The sequence below is a fragment of the Eretmochelys imbricata genome, chromosome 8 (assembly GCF_965152235.1).
Source record: "Eretmochelys imbricata isolate rEreImb1 chromosome 8, rEreImb1.hap1, whole genome shotgun sequence".
NCBI lineage: Eukaryota > Metazoa > Chordata > Testudines > Cheloniidae > Eretmochelys > Eretmochelys imbricata.
Genome location: NC_135579.1, coordinates 67,041,461 through 67,069,044, shown reverse-complemented (window position 1 = coordinate 67,069,044; position 27,584 = coordinate 67,041,461). Strand labels below are relative to the sequence as shown.

Below are 27,584 nucleotides of genomic sequence, written 5' to 3'. Positions count from 1 at the left end.
CATTTTATTTAAAGATAAACAGACTTGTTGACAATAAGAATATGAACCAAGAAATCTCAGCAGGAGACTGGAAGGACAGAATGCTAGCAAGTATGAGCAGTATAATTTTCCCCTCATGGATGGAATGCCAGGGGAAAATTTTTTCGTCACACTCAGGGAACTTTTTTTAAAAAGGGTTGTAAAGATTTTTTTTCAGCTTTACCAAAAATATTCATTCACCTTTGTGTACTAAAAGAACAGGGGGAGAGGGGGAAGCAAAGGAATAGTTTTGAGGAGATTATTAAGGCTGAGATTTTCAAAGGAGCCCATTAAGTGTTCAAATCAGACTTGAAATTCAATAGGATTTAGGCACTTAACTCTCTTGGACTCCTTTGAAAATGACAACCTAAGGTAAGGGCATGAAGGTAAGAATGAAATTACCTTTTTGACCTTTACTCCTATATAGTATCACTACCTTGGCATTATAAATTATTTCAAAACTGAACTAAGTACCATATGAGTAACATGAAAATGGAATAATTATAAAAGTTCATTCCCAATCGTAAGTTCTGTTAGTGTTTTATCTTCAGTCCCCATATGTCTCAAATATTAGAGTGCACTGGGTGCCTTTCTGTCCTGGTGTGGGAGAGTTTATCGGAGGAGACTTGGGCTTTTGAGTGAAGAAAGCACCTTGTCTTAATAGCTGACGTGGCTTATTGCTGCTTTTTTATGAATATCATAAACACTAATCTTGGAGTGAGTTTCAAAGTTCACTAGGATAAAGTGAGTTCAGTATCCCAATGTTGTGATTTGATGTAGAAAGAGAAGCTGAATGATTAACTTCTAATATTTGGGGCTCAGAGAGATGCAAAAAATCAGTAATATAGAAAAGCTATAAATATCCCTGATAGCTACATATGAGTTTTACTGAGAGAAGTATTTATGGTAATAGGTCACATTGATGATATTTAGTGTTCAAAGAAAATACTATACTATTCCATTACCCCAAGCCAGCAGAGATTCTGTTGTTAAAGACTGAGGGACAAATTCAAACTTGGCATAAGCAAATGCAACTCCACTGAAGTATTTCATCTATTTACTCCATGTCTGAATTAGACCTTAAAACTTTGCCAAAGTGACATTTACTCAGGAAGACCCTTCAACATGTCTAAAGACCACAGTGAAACTAACCATCTGATATCAATATTGCCAAAAAAGACTTGTTTATCTACAGCATATATACACAAATTTCATTCATTATGGCAGGGGTTCTCAAACTGGGGGTCAGGGCCCCTTAGGGGGTCATAAGGTTTTTACATGGGGGGTTGCGAGCTGTCAGCCTCCACCCCAAACCCCGCTTTGCCTCCAGCATTTATAATGGTGTTAAATATATAAAAAGTGTTTTTAATTTATAAGGCATGCTTATATGAAAGGGGTCACCAGTACAAAAGTTTGAGAACCACTGCATTATGGTGAGAAGAAAACTGCTAAAGCAAAATCTATAGTCTCCAACAAAGTGAAATCATTACTATTTTAAGCTAGTGCTTACATCTATTCAATTTCAGTCTCCATATATCCATGAAACTTTGCATCAGATCCTTATGTGAATCACTTCCCCATGAGTTTCTGATTAGGAGTTCAAGAGCAGATTCCTTGCTTCATCTGCACAGAATTATTCATACTTGTGTCCTAAAATGCCATACCTATTAGGCAGAAGCTCTCTTTTTTCTGCCTCTAACATTTTCATTTCTATTCTTAGTATTTCCATAGTTTGTTATCTTAAACTCATGGTTGTCTTTCAGCTTTATTTTGGAAGTTCACAGTAATCAGACTATGAACCCATATTACAGTTTCAGGGAAAATGTCCAGGCTATAACGGACATCTTTTGACCAAGATCTTGACACGCTTCCACATTCTTTTTATCACATTTCTCCTGGATAATTGCAGTTCATAATTTGTGGATCTTCCTCTACTTCCCTTATGCACTCACAGTTTGCACAGAATTGTGCCTCTAGACTCCACAAAGGAACAATGATCACTAGACATATTAGTCTAGTGCTGAGAAAACTATACCTGCCTTCAGTGAAGCAGCAGGCTAACTTTAAAATATTTTGTAACCTACACAGTAGCAGGACTCCTAACAAGCATGATTCTTCATATCAGGAAAAAGTATCGGTCCATATTATGGGACCCATAACCTCCACTCTCGTTCAGAAGGCCTTTGGAGAATTTCTAGAGCAAGGACTGTACCATTTGATTTTACAGAGATTTGGATTTCATCCTTCCTAACAAATTTGATTCTCTGACTTATTATTCAATTTCTAAAACATCTTTGAAGACTCATCTTTTTAGCACTGCATTTTCATAATCTCTACATATCACTATTTTTGTAAAGCATCCAAACTGGCATCAAAGCAAGACAAACTAGTTCCTACACTGCTGCTATAGAAAATAGGGTCACAATGTCCACCAGCAGAATTTTTACAAAAGAAAATTTTAATTTAAATATGGACTGGTTACAAACAGTACAGTGTAGCCATTGAGGGTATGTCCACACTGCAAAAAAAAGCCCCATGGAACATGTGCTACAAAGCTAAAAATAGCAGTGTAAACATTCCCGCTCAGGCTGAGAGTCCTCTCAGAACCTCCCCCGGCTGGGTTTCAGAGCCCAGGCTTGAGCCCAAGCAGGAACATCTACACTGTTATTTTTAGCCCCATTACGTGAGCCCAAGCCAGTCGACCTGGGCTCTGAGATCTACTGCCATGGGGTATGGTTTTTTTTATTGTTGTTGTTTTTGAGATCCTGAGGGATCTCAGTTTTGACAGCAAACTGCTTTTAATGGATCAGTTCAGCAAAATTTTTATGTTTTGTTTATAGACTGAAGTCATGAGACTATTTGGCCACATTCTCCCGATTACTACAACAGCAACATGAACAGCATCTAGTCCAGACAAGTGCGCGACTGAACGGATAAACAAGTTAGTTAAACTGGAGAAGACGAGGGTTAATGTGAGAATTGAAAGGTTGGTAAGGAACTGGTTAAAGAGGAGACTACAATGGGTCATACTGAAATGTGAACTATCAGGCTGGAGGGAGGTTACTGGTAGACTACTTCAGGTATTGGTCTTGGGACCAGTCTTAATTAATTAACATTTTCATTTATGACCCAAGCACAAAAAGTGAGAGTGTACTAATAAAACTTGCTGATGATACAAAGTTGGGAGGTATTACCAATATGGAGATGGACTGGAATTTCATACAAGATTCTGAAAAACTGGACAATAGAAATGGGATGAAATTTAATAGTGCAAATAAGAAGTTTTGCTATAAGTTGGGGACATAATCAGTTGGAAGTGACAGAGAAGGAGAAAGGCTTGGGTGTATTGGTTGATCACAGGATGACTAGGAGTTGCCAATGTGACGTGGCCATGAAAAAGGCTAATGCAATCCTAGGATGCATCAAGCCAAGTGTTTCCAATAGAGATAGGAAAAGCGTTATTACCATTATACAAAGCACTGGTGAGATCTTATCTGGAATATTGTGTGAAATTCTGGTCTCCTGTGTTTAAGAAAGATTAATTCCAACTGGAACAGGTGCAGAGAAGGACTACTAGGAGATTAGAGAACCTACCCTAGAAGAGGAGACTTAAGAAGCTTGGATTCATTTACCCTAAACAAATGAAAACTGGAGATACAACTGCTCTCTATAATACATTAGAAGGATAAACGCCAAGGAGGGAGAGGAGTTATTTACGTTAAGGGCCAATGTTGGCACAAGAATACATGGATATAAACTGGCCATGAACAAGTTTAGGCTTGAAATTAGATGAAGGTTTCCAACCATCAGTGTAGTGAAGTTCTGGAATAGCCTGCCAAGGGAAGTAGTAGGGGCAAAAAACTTAATTTGTTTCAAAGACTGAGCTTGATCATTTTATGGAGGGAATGGTATGATGAGATTGGCTAGAATGGTATGTAGCACATTTGTGACTACTAGTAGCAAATATCTCCAATTGCCAGAGACGGGACACTAGATGAGGAGGGCTCTGAGTTACTACCGTGAACTCTTTTCTGGGTGTTTGGCTGATGGTTTTTGCCAACATGCTCAACGGCTGACTGACTGCCATATTTGGGGTTTGGAAGTAATTTCCCCTCAGGTCAGCTTGGCGGAGACTTTGGGAGGTTTCCACTTTCCTCTGCAACATGGGAAATGGGACACTTGCTGGTTTAAATTAGAGTAAACGGTGGATTCTCTGTAACTTGGAGTCCTTAAATCATGATTTGAGGATTTCAGTAACTCTGCCCGAGATTACGGATCTATTACAGGAGTGGGTGGGTGAGATTCTGTGACCTGTGATGTGCAGGAGGTCAGACTAGATGATCACAATGGTCCCTCTTAACGTCTAAGAGTCTAAGTGGGAATAGCTTAATCTTCAGTTATATAGCAGAGCAACTGCTTACGTGCTAACTAAATGAACAGTGAAATACGGGGATACAATAGGGGAATACCTGTCTTCTTTTTAAAATATTTTAACTTTTATTTTTTAAATGCAGACAATGTAAAGTAGACCACTTGAAAAGGAGGAATGAGGCTATCTGTTCCTTATGGCTCACAGTGAGGGCATATGGACTCTATGACCTTACATTGTATATAGTGAGGTGTTATGAGAGTATCACAAGCAGTTGCCCAGGACAGGACTTTGCCCCAAAGCACCCTGATCCCACAGTGATTGTTATTCAAGCTCAGTAAGGATGATTAGTTCAACAAAGGCTGAACAATATTATTTAAGTTAAATAAGAAACAGCAACTCTCCAATGAGCATTCTGGGACTTGAACATTTGTTGGTCAATGCTATGGTGGCTTTGGAGGACAGCCAGCAAATCTGTAGCTACTGAACAAGCCAGGGAAAGGTAAATAGGGAAAGCTGTTGGTTTTATATCACGTCAAAAACACATCTTGATTATGAATAGTCTCATATAAGGTAAAAATTACGTGCTGCAACATACGAAAATCTACACAAGGAGCACGTGTACTTTTCAACAAATATGTTATAATAAAAAAGTAGCTTCTTTTGTTTACAGTTCATACACTTCTGTAACATTTTTTAAACAAAAGGAGTACTTGTGCACCTTAGTACTCCTTTTCTTTTTGCAAAGACAGACTAACACGGCTGTTACTCTGAAACCATTTTTTAAACAAGTAATCACATACTATCCATGCATATGAAAGCTATATATCCTTTTCATCTCAGTCCATTTGGCTCTTTCTCAGGCAGAACTATCTGAAATAGTGGAATTTAAATGAAAAAGGAATCAAGCAGAGGCTATCTTGTTTTGTGGTTTTGTTTGGTCTGGTGGGGGAGCAAATGACAACAGATTTTTATCAAGTAATATACGTTAAAATTGTGTTTTAATCAGAGCTCATGTGGAAGAGGAATTCTCCTGACACCATTTGTTTGCTAAAAGATGACAGTGTGAAATGTTCCAGTTGTTCAAGTAGCAAATTTGGGGTGCTCAGATCTGCCTAGCTACAGCACAGTGTAAAAATGCCAGTTTTTTCCTATTTATCTATGTCTGAATATAAGATGATTCTAACATCCATTCTCTGGAGAACCTGGAGACATCTATAAACAAGAGGTTGTCATGGATTTTACTTTATTTATTAAATATTTCTAATACTTTTGCCTATGCTCAGGGATTTATCTCATTGAAAGATTATATTGTCTATGCAACCAGGAAACAATTGTCTGAGACACTCAATCCTATTTTAATGGGAAGGATATAGCAAAAGGGGTGGTCTGCTCGAAGTATGATAATGTAATAAAGTAGATTGGTATTTCCCCTGATTTATATTATTAAAATGGAATCAAGCTCAGTTATTGGCATTCTAGGGTAGTCCTGAGAAGAACACTGGGATCAAGAAACTGTAAGGCCCACAGAGCTGACTCCTATTACGTGTGCACAATGAAAGGGGGAACATGAGGCGGCACAGCTTTTCCCCATCTCTTCAAAAAGCACAGGGAGAATCCCTCCCTGCTCTCCCGCTCCCTGGCCCCAAGGAGTGCTGCTGCCCTAGATCCCGCTCTTCACTGCATCCATATAGCATCACTTTCCTCTGGTGATAGGAAGAGCCCACATTACCAGGCAGGAAATCAAGGTGAAATGGCCCTTCTATCCCCTGTTCTGAGCAGCACTGCATGCGTGACAGGGACAGGCTCAGGGACTGGAAGTGGAAAGATGTTTGGAGAGCTTAACTTTAGATGCTGGTGAAAAGGAGGACAGTAAAGGAGGGGAAGAAATACCAGCCTGTGATATAGTGATGGAGAGTTCAGGCTAGTGAGCACAAGCAGTGTGGATAATATATTTTGAGAAACCTAAGTTTTTTATTTGGACAAAGTTGGGTGCATCTTCACAAAAGATGTAATGAAAATATATACATATTTGTTAAAATCTGTGCTTTGTTACAACTATTCAATGCCACTGAAGGAGTCTGTCAGAATATGAGCCGAAAGGGGAGGCAGGGATGAGGATTTGATCAGAGTTTTAACAGTAGAGAAGAGCTGGTGGGGATTGGAAGTGAATGACAGAAGAAATGAAGGATTGCTTGGGCATGAACAAAGCAGCACTGAAGGAAGACAGGATAAGTGATAGCGGAGGAAGTGAACACAGCCACAGGACTTCTACAAGAGATGTTCAGTGAAGTAGGAGCAAGAACAAAAATAAGAAAAGCCAGGGCTGAATTTGGACATTTTATACCATTCAGCAATTTAACTGATTACCAGAGAACTTTTATCATTTCAAATATTGAATTGGCCTCCTTTGAAACAAGACATCTAAAGAACTGGCATATGTCTGTCTATAAGTCATTGCTTGACAAAGTAGTAATTTATTTTTAGATTTAGTCACATCTCCCTTATCAGTGTATCACCTAAATCTGACACTTATTAAATTTGTCATTCTTAAGGTTTCATCTGTCTCTAGAAGTCTGTGTTTTGAATTTTCAGTAACAGGCTTAGAATGCACTACAAAAGGCCCTAAACCACTCAAGTAAAGTTCTAGGCATCATTTCAGACAGCTCAGTGAAAACATCTGCTCAGTGGTCTAAAAGGAAACAAAATGTTAAACTATATTAAAAAGGAGAGAGAAAATACTGAAATATTAGAATGCCAGTACATAAATTAATGACACACCCTCACCTGGACTATTGTTTTGAATTCGTGTCACCCCATCCCAAAAAGGATATAGCAGAAATAGAAGACTGAAAAGAAGTCACAGCCTGCTCCTTAGTGATCAGTTTTAAAACAAATTTTCTGATTAGTGTGGGCGGGGCACTTTTGTTTTAACAAGTTTGTAGATTCTACAGCAAGTACAGAAACATGGGAGCCTTCATATAGGCAAGGAAAGGACAAATGAAAAAGAAAAGTGTACATGCACAGAAAAAAATTAAACAATCAGAATAAACCAAAATAAAGCAATATGCAATAATTACATCATCCAATTGCACTGAAGTGTGTTGAGCAACTACTGATTCATGCCAGAGTCATATGGTACTTCTATTTTTAAAAACTCAGGGTAAAACATTTTAAATAAAATCCAAAAGAACATACTGTATCTTTGGGTGTTGTAAAATGAAAATTTATTCAGTTCATTAATTCATGAAGTAGCATGTGTGTGATTATTTTGCCTCCAGCAACTGAACAGCATTACTTCAGTGTATATTCAGGAGAATTGAGGAGAAATCTGAGAACCTGAGTTAACTAAACATTTATGACTATTATTGTTGCTTCAGATTGCACCATGTATATATATAATACTTTCCAAACAAATTGAAACATGACGTCCTTCCCCTTAAGGTGCTTATAATCTAATTAAGATAAAAATATGAGCAAAATGATAACAGGTGAAGGTGGGAGTGGGGAAGAAAGTGGAAATAGAGGAAGCTGTTCCTAGGGAGTATAGATCTCTTATGGCAAACTGATTATATACATTGTTTATTTCAGTTTTTAGTTACGTTTGATTGTTTTAGTTAGCAGTAGGCCATCCAGGAGCAGATATCAGACAGATAAACAGAGATGCAATACTAAAGAGAGAGAGAAGAGGTCAGAGGAAGAGAGAGCTTGGGAGTTGTAGGAGAGAGGCAGTAGCTTAAGTCACAAGAGTGGATGAGGTACCAGGGATAAGATGAAAGTGGAAAGAGGAGGACGAAGCTCTGCAGGATCTGAACAGAGAGAGGAAGAAGGGAGAGCCTCAGACAGATACACTGAAAGAATGATTAGAGAGGTAGAAAGAGATTCAGAAAAGCCTAGAGTGGGGAGAAAACCAATGGGGAAGGAGTCACCAGGTGGGATGAGAACAGAAATGAGGTCCTTAGATGTGGACAGTAGTAAGCCATCAATTACATTTGTGAGAACATTTTGAGTGGAGTGTGTGGGAACCATGGAAACCAAAGAGATCGAAGAGAGAATTAACAGGGAGAGGAAGATGAGGCAGCACAAACAAATAGCTCAAGATGTTGAGAGCAAAAGAGGAAGATTGCAATGGAGACACTTGGGGGAGGGGCGTGTCAAATGATAGTTTTCTTTATAACAGATGTTCCTTATGAGCAGTTCATGATTAAAACCAGAACAATCTGTTAATGTACAGCAACACAGGCTAAGGAATCTGCTATGTCCTACAGCAGTTCTCACTCCCTTCCTCTCTTACATTTCAGTTTAGCAAGAATAAAAGTCACTATGAATTTTAAATGCAATTCTAATTGTGCTTATAAATGGTAGTTTCAAAAGCATGCATGTTACAATAAACACAAATTAGAAGTAAATTAAACCTTAATTATATCCAGCAAGTTTTATGTTCTAATTAAAAACAGTATTCCAACAATAAAAATGACTTACCACCTGAATTAGCTCTGCCACAATTGTCTAATCTCCCTAAACATTCTTTGTGCGCTCCAGCGCCACACTTAGAACATAAATAGCCTTGATAAAATGTTCCTCTGTAAAGTAAAATTAGATAGTGATCTATTAAGTGATAAAAATCTGCATATATGAAATAATTAGCATAAAGAAAAATTTTAAAAATACTGTAGATGGCATTAGAAGTCATTTGCTGTGCTGTACAATGATTGTACCTAAAAGCTTGAGGAAGAGCAACAGATCATGGGTAACATGCAACTCCAGTCTCCTTTTCATAACTTCAAGCCATTTAGAGCCAGATAGTTCTCCTGGATTACTGGTAGAATAACATACTTCATTTCAATTGGGCACAAAACGGGGTTTGGCATGGTACACGCCAAAATTGTACCAAGTATAAATACTACAGTGCCTTATACTATCATTGAGCCACACTCCATTTGATTTCAATAGGAATGTATAATGAACATGCATAATAGGACAGGATTCATTTTGGAGGATTTTTTTTTTCAGGAGAGAAGATTTTATTCCCTATATTATTGACTACAAATTGCTTCCATTAAAAAGAAAAGTATAAGGAAATACGTTGATTAATTTTAAGAGCTACTGAGCACACCTCACACAGCCATGCACTCTCCCCTGGAGGAATGGTATGCCTACACTGATTTTAGGCACCCGCAGCTTGCCTGTGCCAGCTGACTTGGGCTCAGAGGGATTGGGCAAAGAGGGTGTTTAATTGCTCTGGAAGCCTCCCACCTTGCAGGGTCATAGAGCCTAGGCTCCAGCCCGAGCCTGAACATTTACACCACAATTAAACAGTCTCTTAGCCCAAGCCCCACAAGCCCATGTCACCTGGCACAGGGCCAACCATGGGTTTTTAACTGCAGTATAGATAGAGTTGCCACCTTTCTAATTGCTGGTAACCTCTTTCCCCAAGGCCCTGCCCCCATCGTTAATTCCTTCTCCACCCCACCCCATCCCCCACCCCGGGCTCACTCTGCTCCAGGGCTGGGATGGGAGCTGCTGCAACCTGACAAGGAGGTTGTATGCAGGTAGGAGGAAAAACCTGGTGCTTCCCCCCACCCCACAGTAAGTGGACTTTTGGTGTCCAATCAGTACACTTGACGGACACGGCCAGGTCCCCTTTTCGACCAGACTTTCACATACCCTAACTCTCATAAATTATAAGCTCAACTTTGAACCCCTTTGAATTTCAAGTGGGGGTTTAGACTCAAGCCTACCCATGGCTTTTATTCCAAGTCTGACCCACTAGGGAAGTAAGGAGTTCATTGGTACATGCTTCGACCATCATTCCAGGAGGACATACTTCCATGCTGATGATGCTCATTAAAAAAAAATGTATTAAATCAATTTGTGACTGAAGTCCTTGGGGAGAGAATTGTTTGTCTCCTGCTCTGCGTTTTACCTGCATTCTGCCATATATTTTGTGTTATAGCAGTCTTGGATGATGACCCACGATATGTTGTTCAATTTAAGAACACTTTCACTGCAGATTTGACAAAACAGAAAGAAGGTACCAATATGAAATTTCTAAAGATAGCTAACAGCTAAAGCACTCAACCTAAGGTTTAAGAATCTGAAGTGCCTTCCAAAATCTGAGATGGACGAGGTGTGGAACATGCTGTCACAAGTCGTAAAAGAGCAACACTCTGATGCATAAACTACAGAACCCAAACCACCAAAAGAGAAAATCAACCTTCTGTTGGTGGCATCTAACTCAGTTGATGAAAATGAGTGTTTGTCCGTCCCACTGCTTTGGATCATTATCGAGCAGAACCAGTCATCAGCATGTAAAATCTCATTTTATATTGTTTTATTTCTATTATCTTTTTACAGTGTCTATATTTGTAATAAAAAATAATATAAAGTGAGCACTGTAAACTTTGTATTCTGTGTTGTAATTAAAATATATTTGAAAGTGTAGAAAACATCCAAAAAATATTGAAAGACATGGCATTCTATTATTGTTGAACAGTGCGATTAAAGCTGTGATTAATCGTGACTATTTTTTTAATCTTGCAATATATCGTGATTAATTTTTTAATCATTTGACAGCCCTATTTACAACCTATATAAAATTGAAGAGCTGGAAGCAGGAAATAGAAGGGGAGAGAGTGGTGCTAGGACGCTTGGTAGTGATGAGTCACAACATTGCGGGCATGAGATTTTAAATGGGCTTTCTGCTCTCATTTTGAGGTCTGGTAAAAATGTTCAGCACCAAAACAAAAACACATAGGTTAGGTTTGTTTTACAGATAGTCTGTCTTGAACAGTTCTCTCACCCTGCATGTCATTTCCATACTCTTTTTTCCAGCAAGGTACTTGAATTAAATTAAAGTCAATACTTTACACTATAAGACTTACCTCAGAAGCATTTGACAGACTTTGCAGGATGTGACACGAGTGAAGGTGTGCATTTTGAACTCATGAAAATTTGTATTTGCATTGTCCGGTCTTATGTTGGATCTAGAGAAAAGTAAATTACATTATTTGATAATACGCTTTTAATTAAAGAAATTTGGGAATACGGTGCACCAAATCTAAACAGGGAATCTGAATCCACAAACTGTGAGCCTTATTTTTGCATTGATATTTCTCTAAGAGACACAGTCTGTGCCACACACCATGAAACAAAACATTTTATTATCCACGCCTGTTCCCAAAAGATGTATAATATAAGCCATTTCTTAGAGACCACAGTAACTGGGAAAATAGCTGCACACATCAGGGAAGTTATTCCTTTCTATTCTGAGGACCACTTCATATGACAAGAATCATCTCATGGATCTGCCTCTCCTTCCAATTCTTCACTGCTTGAGTCTCAAAATGTTTCGTTCTGTGGATCATCAGCAAAGACCATATAGCACAGACTGAGAACCATCGCATTTGAAAATGCGAGCAGCGTATGCTGGACAGAGTTGAGTCACAGTTATCCAGCAACAAATTAGGTAACTAAAGCCATTTCAAAAGTAATTATAGAATATTTACTCTTCTTTTAGCTAGTGTTCCTTGAATGAGTTTCCTAATGCCTACAGATGTCTCTGTACATTAATTTAGCCAATAAAATGGCAGGCCTCTAGTTTTGCTACTAAAATATCAGCTTGCTTGTGGAAAACATGTACCTACAGAACTAATACATCTATAACACATGTGGACTATTTGTTATGATCATATACTAGTTTATCTTCCCCATTGTTTCTCTTTAAGCAGTACTAGCTGAGAAAAACTCCATTAATCATTTTGTTGCATTGTTACCTTGTTGAGGGTTTTTAAAAACACTATTTAGCATTTCATTCAGTTTTTCTTCTGTAACTCTTTCCATTTCAAGGAGTTTGTTTGGACTGTGTATTGTTCTCCATTACAGGTTTTTGTAGTTTTTGTTTTGTTTTTGTTGCTGCGCATTAGTATTCTTGTTCATTTTTATGTTCTATATAAAGCTCACAAGCGTTTAAAAAAATTACATTTAGATTACTACAATGCTAAAAGAACAAGATCATTGATATGCTAAGAACATACTTTGTTTCTAGATAACTTTGTGTAAATCTGTACCAGTGGATAAGGGAAAATAAAATTAACCCTTAATAAAATGTTTTATTAACAAAACAAATTACTTATCACACTGAGGTCTTTAGGATTATGTATACTTCTGGTGCTTTGTTTGCTAAACTAACACAAGAATTAGAATGGGGGGGGGGGGAAATCGAGTAAAGGAAGGGGAGAAAATTTAAGAATTTGAGACACCTAAGGAAGTAGTACCCAAGGTGTTATCAGAGACATACAACTGGCTGGTAAAGCTGGAGATACTGATAAGATGAAATTTCACTTTTTCTATATTATAAGCAATTCCCAGAATAAGATATTTGATAGCGATGAACTGCAGTGATGTGTAACACAGGCAAAGATCAAAACATCAGTATCTTTACTACTGAGTGAACACCTATGAAAAATATTCAAAGCAGCTCTTGACTAGTTAGTATTGATACAGTGGTGTCAGAAAGGTCAGTCTTTTAATGCATCTCCTGAATATGAGTGTGCTGAAAATGACACTGAATTTTAAAGGCAAATGAGACTTCTCTGTTTTTGTGCTTGTTAATGACCTTACTTTTAGCATTGTTTTCCACCATCTGACTAATATCTCTTGTTGTCTATGTGTACAAGATACAGTGATGCAATTGTCCTGTATACTAACCTCCTAGAGGAGGAAGATATAGATATTATATTATTTCATTTTGGAGATTATCATTATCCTATCAAAATCACCGTGGAGCAATGTGTTTTTAGATTGTAAACTCTTCATGGAAAGGACTGTGTCTTAACGTGTATTGTATAAAGTCTAACACAATGAGGCACAGTTCTGACAGGAGTCTTTTAGGCCATGCAAATAATAATGTAAGAATTAAAAACTCTCAAGAATAACTTACAGTACACACTAAGCGCCTAACAAAAGCTACTTCTTTCTTCAACATTTCGATTCAGAGAAGGATACAGTTTGCGAAGGTATTTCAAGAGAATCAGCCTCACACACTCAGGCCTTGTCTACACTATCGGGGTAAGTCAACCTAAGTTACGCTACTCCAGTTCTGCAGTTTCTCTTTGGAGTCTGTTTTTGAAGTTTTTTTGTTGAATAATTGCAACTTTTAGGTCTGTAACTGAGTGTCCAGAGAGGTTGAAGTGTTCTCCGACTGGTTTTTGAATGTTATAATTCTTGACGTACGAGAAACTGCAGAATTGGAATTAATTTGCAAACTGGACACCATTAAATTAGGCTTGAATAAAGACTGGGAGTGGATGCGTCATTACACAAACTAAAAACTATTTCCCCATGCTAATTTTTCCCCTACTGTTCCTCACACCTTCTTGTCAACTGTTTGAAATGGGCCATCCTGATTATCACTACAAAAGTTTTTTTTCTACTGCTGATAATAGCCCACCTTAATCGATTAGTCTCTTTAGAGTCGGTATGGCAACCCCCATTTTTTCATATTCTCTGTATATATATATATATATATATCTCTTCCTACTGTATTTTCCACTCACGCATTTGATGAAGTGGGCTATAGCCCATGAAAGCTTATGCTCAAGTAAATTTGTTAGTTTCTAAGGTGCCACACGTACTCCTCGTTCTTTTTACCTATTTTACAGTCCTCAGTAAGACAAAAAATGTTTCCTCTACTATCATGTTAGTAGAGAATGCAAAAATCTAATGTGTAAAAGTCAAGAATTTTACAAATTAAACATATTATTAGCATATTGGCAAATATTATCTCTCTTTTTTTTTTTTTTAACTTCATACACCAGAAGCTCAAGCTTAAAACCCAAATACTTGTATCAAGGAAGAAAGATCAGCCCCAGAAAACCAAGTATTTTTTTTGAATTTCTTACAGGATGGACTAGACTTGGGCCATAGAAATCATAGAATCACAGAATATCAGGGTTGGAAGGGACCTCAGGAGGTCATCTAATCCAACCCCCGGCTCAAAGCAGGACCAATCCTCAACTAAATCATCCCAGCCAGGGCTTTGTCAAGCCTGACCTTAAAAACTTCAAAGGAAGGAGATTCCACCACCTCCCTAGGTAACGCATTCCAGTACTTCATCCTCCTAGTAAAAAAGTAAAAAAGTTTTTCCTAATATCCAACCTAAACCTCCCCTACCACAACTTGAAACCATTACTCCTCGTTCTGTCATCTGCTACCACTGAGAACAGTCTAGATCCAACCTCTTTGGAACCCTCTTTCAGGTAGTTGACAGCAGCTATCTAATCCCCCCTCATTCTTCTTTTCCGCAGACTAAGCAGTTCCCAGTTCCCTCAGCCTCTCCTCATAAGTCATGTGCTCCAACCCCTTAATCATTTTTGTTGCCCTCCGCTGGACCTTTTCCAATTTTTCCACATCCTTCTTGTAGTGTGGGGCCCAAAACTGGACACAGTACTCCAGACGAGGCCTCACCAATGTCGAATAGAGGGGAACGATCATGTCCCTCGATCTGCTGGCAATGCCCCTACTTATACAGCTCAAGATGCCATTGGCCTTCTTGGCAACAAGGGCACACTGTTGACTCATATCCAGCTTCTCGTCCACTGTAACCCCTAGGTCCTTTTCTGCAGAACTGTTGCCTAGCCATTCGGTCCCTAGTCTGTAGCGGTGCATGGGATTCTTCTGTCCTAAATGCAGGACTCTGCACTTCTCCTTGTTGAGCCTCATCAGATTTCTTTTGGCACAATCCTCTAATTTGTCTAAGGCCCTCTGTACCCTATCCCTATCCTCCAGCATATCTACCGCTCCTCCCAGTTTAGTGTCAACTACAAACTTGCTGAGGGTGCAGTCCATGCCATCCTCCAGGTCATTAATGAAGGTATTGAACAAATCGGGCCCCAGGACCAACCCTTGGGGCACTCCACTTGATACTGGCTGCCAACGAGACATGGAGCCATTGATCACTACCCGTTGAGCCTGATGATCTAGCCAGCTTTCTATCCACCTTATACTCCATTCATCCAGCCCATATTACTTTAGCAAAGCTTTTGACACAGTGTCCCACAGTATAGTTGCCAGCAAGTTAAAGTCAAGGAATAACACGTCCACTGCTTTCCCCTCATCTACAGAGCCAGTTATCTCATCATAGAAGGCAACTACATTAGTCAGGCATGACTTGCCCTTGGCGAATCCATGCTGACTGTTCCTGATCACTTTCCTCTAAGTGCTTCAGAATTGATTCCTTGAGGACCTGCTCCATGATTTTTCCAGGGTGAGGTGACTGAGGTGAGGCTGACTGGCCTGTAGTTCCCCAGATCCTCCTTCTTCCCTTTTTTAAAGATCGGCACTACATTAGCCTTTTTCCAATTGTCCAGGACCTCCCCCGATCGCCATGAGTTTTCAAAGATAATGGCCAATGGCTCTGCAATAGCCAATGGCTCTGCAATCACATCCGCCAGCTCCTTTAGCACTCTTGGATGCAGCGCATCCGGCCCCATGGACTTGTGCTCATCCAGCTTTTCTAAATAGTCCCAAACCACTTCTTTCTCCACAGAGGGCTGGTCACCTCCTCTCCATGCTGTGCTGCCCAGTGTAGTAGTCTGGGAGCTTATCTTGCTTGTGAAGACAGAAGCAAAAAAAGCATTGAGTACATTAGCTTTTTCCACATCCTCTGTCACTACGTTGCCTCCCTCATTCAGTAAGGGGCCCACACTTTCCTTGACTTTCTTCTTGTTGCTAACATACCTGAAGAAATCTTTCTTGTTACTCTTAACATCTCTTGCTAGCTGCAATTCCAAGTGTGATTTGGCCTTCCTGATTTCACTCCTGCAAGCCCGAGTAATATTTTTATACTCTTCCCTGGTCATTTGTCCAGCCTTCCACTTCTTGTAAGCTTCTTTTTTGTGTTTAAGATCAGCAAGGATTTCACTGTTAAGCCAAGCTGGTCGCCTGCCATATTTACTATTCTTTCTACACACTGGGATGGTTTGTCCCTGTAACCTCAATAAGGATTCTTTAAAATACAGCCAGCTCTCCTGGACTCCTCTCCCCTTCATGTTATTCTCCCAGGGGATCCTACCCATCAACTCCCTGAGGGAGTCAAAGTCTGCTTTTCTGAAGTCCAGGGTCCGTATTCTGCTGCTCTCCTTTCTTCTTTGTGTCAGGATCCTGAACTCAACCATCTCATGGTCACTGCCTCCCAGGTTCCCATCCACTTTTGCTTCCCCTACTAATTCTTCCTGGTTTGTGAGCAGCAGGTCAAGAAGAGCTCTGCCCCTACTTGGTTCCTCCAGCATTTGCACCAGGAAATTGTCCCCTACACTTTCCAAAAACTTCCTGGATTGTCTGTGCACTGCTGTATTGCTCTCCCAGCAGATATCAGGGTGATTGAAGTCTCCCATGAGAACCGGGGCCTGCGAACTAGTAACTTCCGTGAGTTGCCGGAAGAAAGCCTCGTCCACCTCATCCCCCTGGTCCAGTGGTCTATAGCAGACTCCCACCACGACATCACCCTTGTTGCTCACACTTCTAAACTTAATCCAGAGACTCTCGGGTTTTTCTACAGTTTCATACCTGAGCTCTGAGCAGTCATATTCCTCCCTTACATACTATGCAACTCCCCCACCTTTTCTGTCCTTCCTGAACAGTTTATATCCATCCATGACAGTACTCCAGTCATGTGAGTTATCCCACCACGTCTCTGTTATTCCAATCACAACATAATTCCTTGACTGTGTCAGGACTTCCAGTTCTCCCTGCTTGTTTCCCAGGCTTCTTGCATTTGTGTATAGGCACTTGAGATAACTCACTGATCGTCCCTCTTTCTCAGTATGAGGCAGGAGCCCTCCCCTCTCGAGCTCTCCTGCTCGTGCTTCCTCCTGGTATCCCACGTCCCCACTTACCTCAGGGCTTTGGTCTCCTTCCCCCAGTGAACCTAGTTTAAAGCCCTCCTCACTAGGTTAGCCAGCCTGCTTGCGAAGATGCTCCTTCCATTGCATATCACGTCTCAGCTTTAATCAACTTCATGAAAGTGAGTTCTTCAAGGTTTGTTTTTAACTCACATAATGGTCTAGATTAGAGGTTCTTTAGATCAACACTTCTGTCTAAATCAAGAATTAGGCCTATCTTCTCTACATCAGATCTGCCCACAGCAATACAAGCTCTCACAGTATTTCCTTTACATAAAAATATACCTCTGGGTTGCAACAACTTTGGCAAGAGGAGTCTCTGAAATCTTGGTTCTTGAAAGACAAAATGCTGTATGCGGCAAATTGCCAGCACTATGATGGGTCCCACACTTTCTCTTCTTGTGGGGGGGTTCAGGGTGCCGTTTCTTGCCCCTGATCTGGGGTATTAACTGTCCCACTAGTATCCCAGAGAAGGATAGTGGAGATGGAGGGACCCAGGCCCGCCCTCTACTTTGGGTCCCAGCCCAGGGGTCCTAGGGATAGCAGCAAACCACCTGAACTAGCAATTCCTTCCCCTGGGCTACTTCCCTCTCCGTCCCTTCAGCTTGTGGGGCTTCCTGCCCTCTCTCTGCTTGGGCCAGGTTTCTCCCAAAACCTTGTGTCTGTGGAGTCTCTCTGCTCTGCACAAGCCAGGTTTCCCTTTACCTAGGGTCCTGGTCTTCTGGTCCACCACAGCACTTCTCCAAACTCTCCTCTGCTTCCCTCCAAACTGTACTCCTTCAAACTGCTCTCTGCTCCAAAACCAAACCACTCTGCTTCAACTCCTCCAACTGTCTGATTGAAGCAGGGAGGTTTTTATCAGTTCACTGGCTTCAGGTGCTCTAATTAATCCATAGCAACCTCTCTTCCCTCTACAGGGAAGAAGGCTCTCATCATCCTGGGGCTTACATATCTCCCCTCTATCACCCGCCTGCTGCCCTCTGGCCATGATGTATCACATGTCACTGAAGTATATCCAGCCACAGATTAAGTGATTCTAGAAGGGATCATAGGCCACTCAGCACATTGCACAGAGGCCTCCTGTGAGGAAAAAGGCATAAATGAAAAGAGAGGAATACTGTAAAGCTGGAACCTGGTCATTCGTTAATACTTTCTCCAGGCTTGACCTTCACTCCTCTGCAGAAACATCCCATGAAGGAAGATACTTCCAAGCAGTAGTTCCAAAATAGATGAATACCAATATATTTTTGAAAAGCGGGATAATTTTTCTTCCGTTTTATCTCTCCCTCACTACTAATTTTTCCTTACTGTTCACGGCACCCTATTTGTCTCTCAATGGAAATGGGACAGGTTCTAGAGCTGGAATTTGTTATTTGGTAATTTCCTTCCTGTGACTGACATTTCCTCCAGTTTACCCACCTGAAATAAGTTCTCAAATGGTGAAATCATGACCCCATTTAAGTTTCAAAGGGGCCAGGATGTCATCCCAAGCAGCTACATGATTGATAGTCTCTTCAAGATTTATATACAGTTAAATTATCCACTACAAAAATTTAGTATTTCCATACAGCATTGGAAGGACTTATCTAGTGTGATGGCAGAAGGGGTATGGCCATGCCCTGAAGTGTCATGGTCAAATACTGCCTCCAATATTTGTAGGAAGAAAGACACAGCCCAACAGTCTCAGATTGGACAAGAGGTCATTTCCAGACAGGAAATCATCATGTAACAAAATTTCTAGTTTAGTTACTGATGCTTTATCAGATGCAATATAAGACAATTAACAATGTAATGGTAAAAATAACGTCGTTCATACCCTGATGACTTAAGGAGGTAAAGTGATCACAGTATGAAAAGCTAACTAAAGATACAGTAACAAATCAGGCAAAAACTGTGGCTAAATAAAAGTTACAAAAACCTGATATATATATTATCCATTGTGTTTTCTGATTTAACAAGGAAAAAACCCCAAAACATCCTTATCTAAACAAAATACAGTTCATCACTAGCTGTGGGTTTGAAAACTCTTTTCCACATATCAATATTCTGCCCAGTCATAACATATTATATTACAGTGAATTATGTAGTCACATGTCACATCAGATGAGACTGAGATAATGTGATATGAGGTACTACAACAGCATATGTCAAGTCACAAATTTCCAAAAGTCTCCTTTTCTAAACTGAAATTTGTTGAATTCTGTTTCTTGACTTCAATGTAGTTCTTTGCTAATGATTTTCAAAATATGTATTGTGTAGTTTTTCAGACATTTGGCATTTGACACGTACTATAATAGCTTAGAGCAGCTGTGGGCAACCTGCAGGCCACAGGCAGCCCATGGAGGTAATCCGCTGGCGGGCCACCAGACAATTTGTTTACATTTGCACAGCCGCCCACAGCTCCCAGTGGCCACAGTTCACTGTTCGCTGCCACTGGGAGGTGTGGGTGGCCATGCAAATGTAAACAAACTGTCGAGTGGCCTGCCAGTGGATTACCCTGACGGGCTGCATGCGGCCCCTGGGCCGCAGGTGGCCCACCACTAGTTTAGAGGTTAGCTAGTGATCATGATACATAGTAAACACCCTAAGTATTCTAATTCTGGAACATTTTTTTTCTCTCTTTCATTTTTGCCGACTATTCTTAAAACTGTACTTCTTTCTATTCCCTGCTATAACAATAAGGACCCATGGGTGCCAGCTTTGTATAATTATTGGTGGTGCCCAGAACGGTCCAAGCAGAGCCGTCCCATCCATAGGACAGACTGGGTCAACCGCCCCGGGCCCTGCACTTTGGGGGGCCCCGCACTTCAGGGGACGCATGGTCCAGGGCAGCCTGGGGGATTAGCAGGGGGCCTGGCACTGGCAGCAGCAAGCGATCCAGCCCCAGCCCGCCCCTTCTCCGCCCGCATTTCACCCCTTCCCCCAAGCCCCCGCCCCACCTCTTTCTGGCTTCTGCCCCCTCCCCCGAGCGATGCTGGGAGCCAGCAGGGCAGAGCGGGGCAGGCTGGGCCAGGTTGCTCACTGCTGCCAGGCCCCCTGCTATCCACTCAGGCTGCCATGGACCCCACGTTCCCCCTGAAGTGTGGGGGCCCCCCAAAGCACGGAAAGCCCAAACATTGGTGGAGCTGGGGCCACTTTCCTAAATATTGATGGAGCATGGGCACCATGGGCCCATATAACTCATCGCCTATGTAAAGATCTTAACTTTCTAGCATCATAAATCCAAATTTCCACATCCTTCCATTTCCAAGGCGTCTCCATCAACCCTAAGCAGCAGGAAGGGGGGCAAAACCCTTAGAGGAGCTTTCACCTTTAAAGCAAATAATTAGTATTTTGCATTCTGGTGCTGTGGAACTGTCGAGGCTATACGCCTACCACACACTTTGGCCCAAGCCTGCAAACATGTACTTATATAATGGGACTACTCACATAAGTAAAGTTGTTCATCGTTGTGTTTCTAGGATTGAGCCTATTTTACCTCAGGTATCCTTTTTAGCTCAGGATTTGAGCCCTTTCTTCAGCCCAGATATCCTTCTTTCTAAACAGATCTTCTCTGCGGCTTGAGACGTGAGCAGTAAGCACAAATTCTGCTCAGAGTACAAATGAATGTGCCAAGGTTGAGAACCTTAGTTTGAGTTGTATTTGTTATGGAGTATATTTTTAGCTGAGATTGGCCCAAATACCCCAATGCTCTAGGAAAGAGTAGAACCATCTCTAATTCTTCTGATACATCTTCAATAAAATGGTTGATAAAAACACCAAGTGTTGAGTGTAGTGGATTTGGAATTTCAGTGACATAGATTGGGAAATTCTTATTTTTTTACTTATTATACAGAGAAGCAGTGGTCATAACATCATGTATGCTTTACAAGTATTTTTCACCAAGTAAAAATCTCTATCAACGGGCAGCGCTCAGGAACTATTTTAATGGTTTGAGAACAGACATCAGTGTTGATGCTGTAGCTTTTTGGTGCTTGAAAGGATTTTTCTTTTTCCCTTCTACTTCCCAGTCTAGAATAAGCTGATGGCTATGGTCTGTGGCAGTAACAATGATATCCCAGAACATGGGCAAGTGTGAATGTCATACTCAGTTTCTTAGAAGGATGATGTATTGATACAAACAGAAGAGCAAGAATCATAGCACATGAAAGAATACCCCTCAAAAATTCAGACTAATGGTGAAAACAATTATTTGTATGCATTGCTCTATGAGGGGGAGTGGGAGATAGAATCTGGGATTTATTACATATGCCCCCTCCACCAACAGCAAAGTAACTAGTCAATTCCTTTACAATTCCCTCTATTAGGGAAGAGTCCAGACTAACACAGGTGGAAAGTTCCTCCAGGATAACCTCAATGTTATGCTAAGGTAGGCCATCTCCCTTGACTTCAGGAAGACTTAGTATGAAACTGTTTAATAGGGTGTTAGAGCATCTCCACTGTGAGGTGTCCAACAGTAAGTCCCCCTGCTCTACGTCCTATATAGTATGTCATATGATTACAGAACATTTTACCAGTGACATGAGGTCAGTGTTTTTAAAAGGGGCTCTCACATTTCTCCCTTACTCTGTGAGCTCTATGTAGTAATAGTGCATGTTCTGACAAAGAGAAGTAATGAGCCATGTTTCTAATGTACTCATTTAGACAAGCATGCCCTCTAATAGCCACAACAAAAGAAAGAAGTAATATCAATTGATAAACATATTAAACTGCAGCCTCTCGGAATATTTTGTTCCTGAAGAATGTACCGAGTATATAGTATACAACAGAGTGATACTCTCTCTCCCTCTCTCTCTCTCTCTCTCACACACACACCCTTGTAGATTGGTGTGAAGATAATCCACCTTCAGAATACATTTAAAAATGTAACTGGCAATTTGGTGCACTCTAAAGGAAAAATATTACTCGTTTTTAGTCTTCTAAGAGTCCCAGGGATGCCTTCTCCTGCTGGGATGAATTAGCAACATACAGAAAGGGGATGAAACCATAAACAGAGAAATCATCCCAATTCTCATTTCAATCAGCAGCAGAAACCTTCCAAAGGACAACTATGAGCGCCCGAGAGCTCTCTTCAGCACATCGCTGCATTCTACTTCCCAACTTTACTCTTCCACCAGTCTTTGCTTTAATGGCCTTGGGCTGCCTCTCAGCCTTCTTGGTAAAGCCTTTTCTTTCCTAGTGACTTACTGAACATTAGCCTCACTGGGACTAATTCACTGCTACCTGATCAACCCAGGGGACCGTCACATACTTGTCTTGTTATCCTCCCTTGTCATTCAGATAATCTCCTCTCCATCAACCATACAAATAACTATTCCAGGATCAGAATCTCCATTATCTTCTCCAAAGCCTTAGTCTCTGAACAAATCCATTTCTCAGAGTTCTGTACTATCAGCTTCTCAGATATCGCACATGACAAAACCCTCATACCACCAGAGCTTCATGTGTTAAGTCTTTTTGCCAACATCATATTGTGAAATACTGCCACTCTAGAATAATTGTAATTCCAGATAGTGAGTACTACCTGTGCTCCTTGAGCCTTACCTGTCAGGAGAGAAATCAAATGAATAGCCCATACTGTCCTTAACCACCCACATAAAACTCAGTCACTTTCCAAACCATGTTAGAAAGTGTTACATAGCATCAGCCCCCTCAAGCTTCTGCAACCTGAGTTTCTCCCAGCCATCACTTTGCCCTAGATTAAGGGTGAGAGAGACTGGAGGTAATGCCATAGGTTATTTAAGCAGCTCAGCACTACTCTGTCAGAGGGACACACTCTAATTTTTCACATGCCTACACAGTATGGAATAAATTATCATCATCAATACCCACTTCAAAATATCCAGCCATCGCTGAAAGAGAAATTACACCAAATTGATTGATAAACATGTCTAAAAATACAGTAGTCTAAACATGGTTATGAAAGAAAACTGCGTGAGACCGGAAAACATGCTAACACTTAACATTCAATGCCTAATATAATGTGTTTGTTCTTTTCAGCTATTCCAGTTCATAATCCTTTGTTTCAGTTTTTCATGCAACAAAGATCTCAGAATTATAGATATGTATGTATATATAAAATATAGCTGCTTGAAATAGAAATGCAAATGTGAGTATGATGTATTCTTTTCCCAATGGCATGGCAAAGTGGGAGAGTGGGTCAAATACTGAGAATATTCTAATAACCTGGGAGTATGTACTCTGACACTCTAAGCAATTTCTTTAAAAATGCATGCCTAAATGAAAACATTGATACTCAAGTCAATATGAGCTGTTGATGTTCAGGAGCCCAGAAAAATCCAGCCACATATTTAGGTACCTAGCTTTAGGAACCCAAGTTTGAAAATTTCAGGTCCAACAACTTTTCCAAAATGTATGCCACAATGAAGGTGGTGCAAGAGCTATAACATATCAGCCATGTTATGACATTTCATGGCTTAAATAAAGCCATAATCTGAGATACTATGAACATAAGATGAGAACAGTGTTCTAATAGTGATGGAGTACAGTAGCATTTGGCTTCCGTAGTGGCAATTTAAGTTTTTATTGTCAATTTTAGGTTTATGTTTATTTTCAACAAGAAAAAAATATCAAGTATCTTTCACAATGGGAGGTCAGACTAAACAGATGAATTGTTATTGAATAATTTCTCTAGTATGTTAGGCACAAACATGCTTTTCCTTACCATCAATTTAAACTGCCTCTGCACTAAATCTTATAAATAAATTGCACCAAGAATACTACTAAACTTGCAGCCTTAACACTCCATCTTATATATCTCCAGGATGCACTACCCTAAATATGTAATTCTTATTGATAGCATGACCCAACACGCTAGATAAGGAAAAGTCTGAAGCATATAGTATTCTGGCTTCCCCCACAATGTGAGAATAAGGGCATCAAAATCTCTGTCTTCATTGCTTCAAAAGGTCATGTATCTAAAAATATAAATGCTCATATCCCTGTTGCAAAAGTTCTGAAATACTGAAAATGTCTCCGATCATGTTATATTTCTAGTAGAGACTGCTGAGAAGGAATTTCAGTCTACAGATTTCAATATTAGCATTACAGACTTAAAGATATTTTGTTTGCTACATGTTTGAGATTTTTCTGGATGAGGCTATTAAAATAAGTATTTACAAAAAATAATACAAAGTTATAAAGAAAACTTGCTTCTTTAAGGACTAGACACTAAAGCCCTCATTACAAACAAAGAATATGAGCTGCCTACATATCTGCCATAAAAAGAAATATGGTAAGAAGTATGTAAAGCAACGTGATCTGTCCCTAATTAATCTTGTTAAATTCTTACAGATGTATGAAACAAAATTTCAAAAAGGGAATGACAGAAGTGACAATAACATGATATAATAGTGAAAGAAAGAAGTGAATGTCTTAGAATAGAAAGCACTGGAAGAAAGAAGCCTTTGAACTCTTGTTATAGGTTTGACAGGTTATTAACGACCAAAAGTTACTCTCATCCAACAATTCTCACAGTTTATGAGAAATTAATTGTGGTCCTCAGTCCAGTCTGTGGTGGATAAATGTCCACATCACAATTCATACCTCTGCAGGAGGGCAAAGGAGCAAGACCAGGTACTGAATGGGCATGAAGAAAGTATTATCTCTTATTTTACTTGGGGTTTCAAAACTTATTTACCATTACCATTAATGGTACCAGTTAATATTTTAGTTCAAAGAACTGCTACTCACTGACTGGTTCTCTACCTCTCACACATATTTAAGGGCCATTTCTTTTAATTGCTTCTCTGGCAGTTTTTCAATATTAGCTAGGTTTTGGCAATTAAAACCTGTACAGATTCTCACCTCTCTCAGTCAAGGCCACTGTGGAGGTTTTGCTTAAAACCAACACAAACATTTCAATTAATCTTGAAAAATTGCTTTTCTGGGGCACTTAATTAACAACTCAACTTTTCCCTCCAAGATTCCAAATAACTTCAATCTAATTTATTTTCTTCATAACACAAGGAAAAATTTATTGCAGAACAAAATGGAGAAAGAGGGTATGTCCTTTGGACATTTCTGTGTATCAGATTCCCATGAAGGGAGCAATCACGTCGTACTGCAGAGATCACAATAAATCTAGGTGACAAAACTAAACACAAATACTTCACAATTAAAATTAAATAAATGCAGAAGCAACCCAGAATGACCCAGCATGCATTCTAAGTAGCCACAAATGGAAATAGGATACCAACAAAAACAGCCACTGACCTAAAAATTGTGGAGCAAGTCATCCCTTCTGCTAAGTGGTACCGAGAGAATGAAAGCAGTGTAAACACTGGCCTAATCTAGCCACTACCCACATGGGAGAAAGAAGATGAACCTCAGAGACATCATCCAAGCCCCCTCCTTTCTATATGGATAACATGAAGTTGGGACCACTCAAAGTTGTCTACCTCAATGGGTAGCCTGCACTCATGGGAGACTCAGGAAACCATGCTACTATATGGATAGAAAGACCACAGAAGCTGCAGCATGCCCTCAAATATGGATGACCTACAGCTGGGGATTGGGTTCCCAATAGATCTTTGGTGGCATCTGTGTAATTGGAGGGCTAGGCTCCTGCCCCCCCATACTTGCCTGCAAAGCTCTCTCCTAGAAGGAGATGGTGTGGTGGGATTTTCTGAGGTTGTGTCGACTTTTTTTCCTAGTCAGATTTACAAAGGAGAGTATGATTTAGCTCTGTTTGTTTGTTTTTGTTTTGAAAAACACATATTCCACATCAGCTCCTCCAGTAAATCAGGCTAATTGTTTCAGCAGAAAATACTCTGAAACTAGGGATTGGATTTCAAGAAGTTAATAGATATTTGCATATCAATAAAATCATTGTCAAAAAATATTACATGTTGTTTTAAACTGTTATGCCACTTCACTTGATTAAATCTTGACTGAGGAGAATCATATTTAATACTTGCCAATCAGTGAGCCCTAGTGGCAGATCAAATAAGTATTTATATGAAGTATCAAGCAAGTAGTCTGTGGTGAATTAAAACTGTTTCATGTATTGAAGAAGAAATGCTACAGAGAGTTAAGAAGAACTCATTGCCTTGAACTCTGCTCTACCCCTCAACCTTGTGTCAGACCTTCTCAATTAAGAGCTCTGTTATTGTTCTGCAGTTAGTGTTTTGCTTATGAAAATTTAAAGCACTGTGAATGTTATTGGTGTGAATGATGAATACTGAGTTGGCACACTGAGCATAAACTGCTCAAGCTCAAACATGTGTTTGATATTTGAAGTTGGATATTATTATATCTATACATTTTAGTAGCATATAAAGATCATACAACCTGATATCCAAACACAACAAAACTTTCCATTCCGTTTGGTCTTACTTATTATCTTAATACTAGGTATCACTGCAAGAAACAAGGCAATTTATCTAGATCTGCACTAGGTGTTTCCCAAGAGCCAAGATTTTCAGAAATGGCTGCCTTATGTTAGGTACCTCAATCATACTTTGGCACCTAAGTAAGTAAAAGGATCTCTTAGAAAATTGTCTAGATAAAGGAAAAAGTTAAAACTAACATTAAAGATGTTCTGAGAATTTCCCTCCACAAAGACAAAAGCCATTAAAACCCTGCTGCATATTCATTCACTGAAGATCCTACCAAGACCAGTCCATAAAGTGTTGAGGCAATCACAGGTGACAGTGGCTGATATCTGAATCTAACCAAGCTGCTGAAAGAAGCGCACCTTCCATCTTTAGTAAGACTACAGAGAGAGAAGGACATAAATCTCTCTGAATGGAGCCATCAGCACACAGTTCACTCAACACAGCTCTGCCTGTTCAAGCAGACATTTCTACAAGCAAGCAAGCAAGCAAACAGCATCAGCAACAAGATACCTCAGAAGAATAAAAGAAGCTACAATACAGCATTAAAAGAAGCAACCTTACAGCCCAGCGTGGTTTCTACAACATTATAACATCACTGAGACTTCATCACTGGTTAGACAGTGTTCGCAAAAACACTGCCAACAGAATAGATTTAATTTTTTCTTTTTATCATTGTACTGGAATATTGAAATACTATTGCAATTTAAGATATTTACAGATTCTCCAGATGGTTTAGATTACTGCTGAAGAGGAGACAACATTTAATCTTGTTAAACATAAAGAAATAGTGTAAGATTCTTCATATTAATTAATTTGCTCAAGACTTCTCCTTGAAGGGCTTCTTTTAAATAACTGAGGTAAAACTTTATTTGCTTTCATAGGACTAGTTAAGATTACTAACCACTGCCCACTTATTAACTGTTTAAGTAATCCATA

General features: G+C 39.9%; 1 protein-coding gene across 5 annotated transcripts in view; it reads right to left on the bottom strand.

The window, feature by feature from the left end:
• Positions 1-27,584, bottom strand: part of VAV3 (vav guanine nucleotide exchange factor 3) — a 258,623-nt gene that overhangs the window by 74,137 nt on the left and 156,902 nt on the right. For all 5 annotated transcript variants that reach the window (XM_077824181.1, XM_077824182.1, XM_077824185.1 and 2 more), the window contains 2 exons: positions 11,272-11,373; positions 8,870-8,970 (listed from right to left, as the gene is read on the bottom strand). In XM_077824181.1, coding sequence (XP_077680307.1) covers positions 8,870-8,970; positions 11,272-11,373 — 203 coding nt within the window. The remainder of the gene's footprint in view (positions 1-8,869; positions 8,971-11,271; positions 11,374-27,584) is intronic.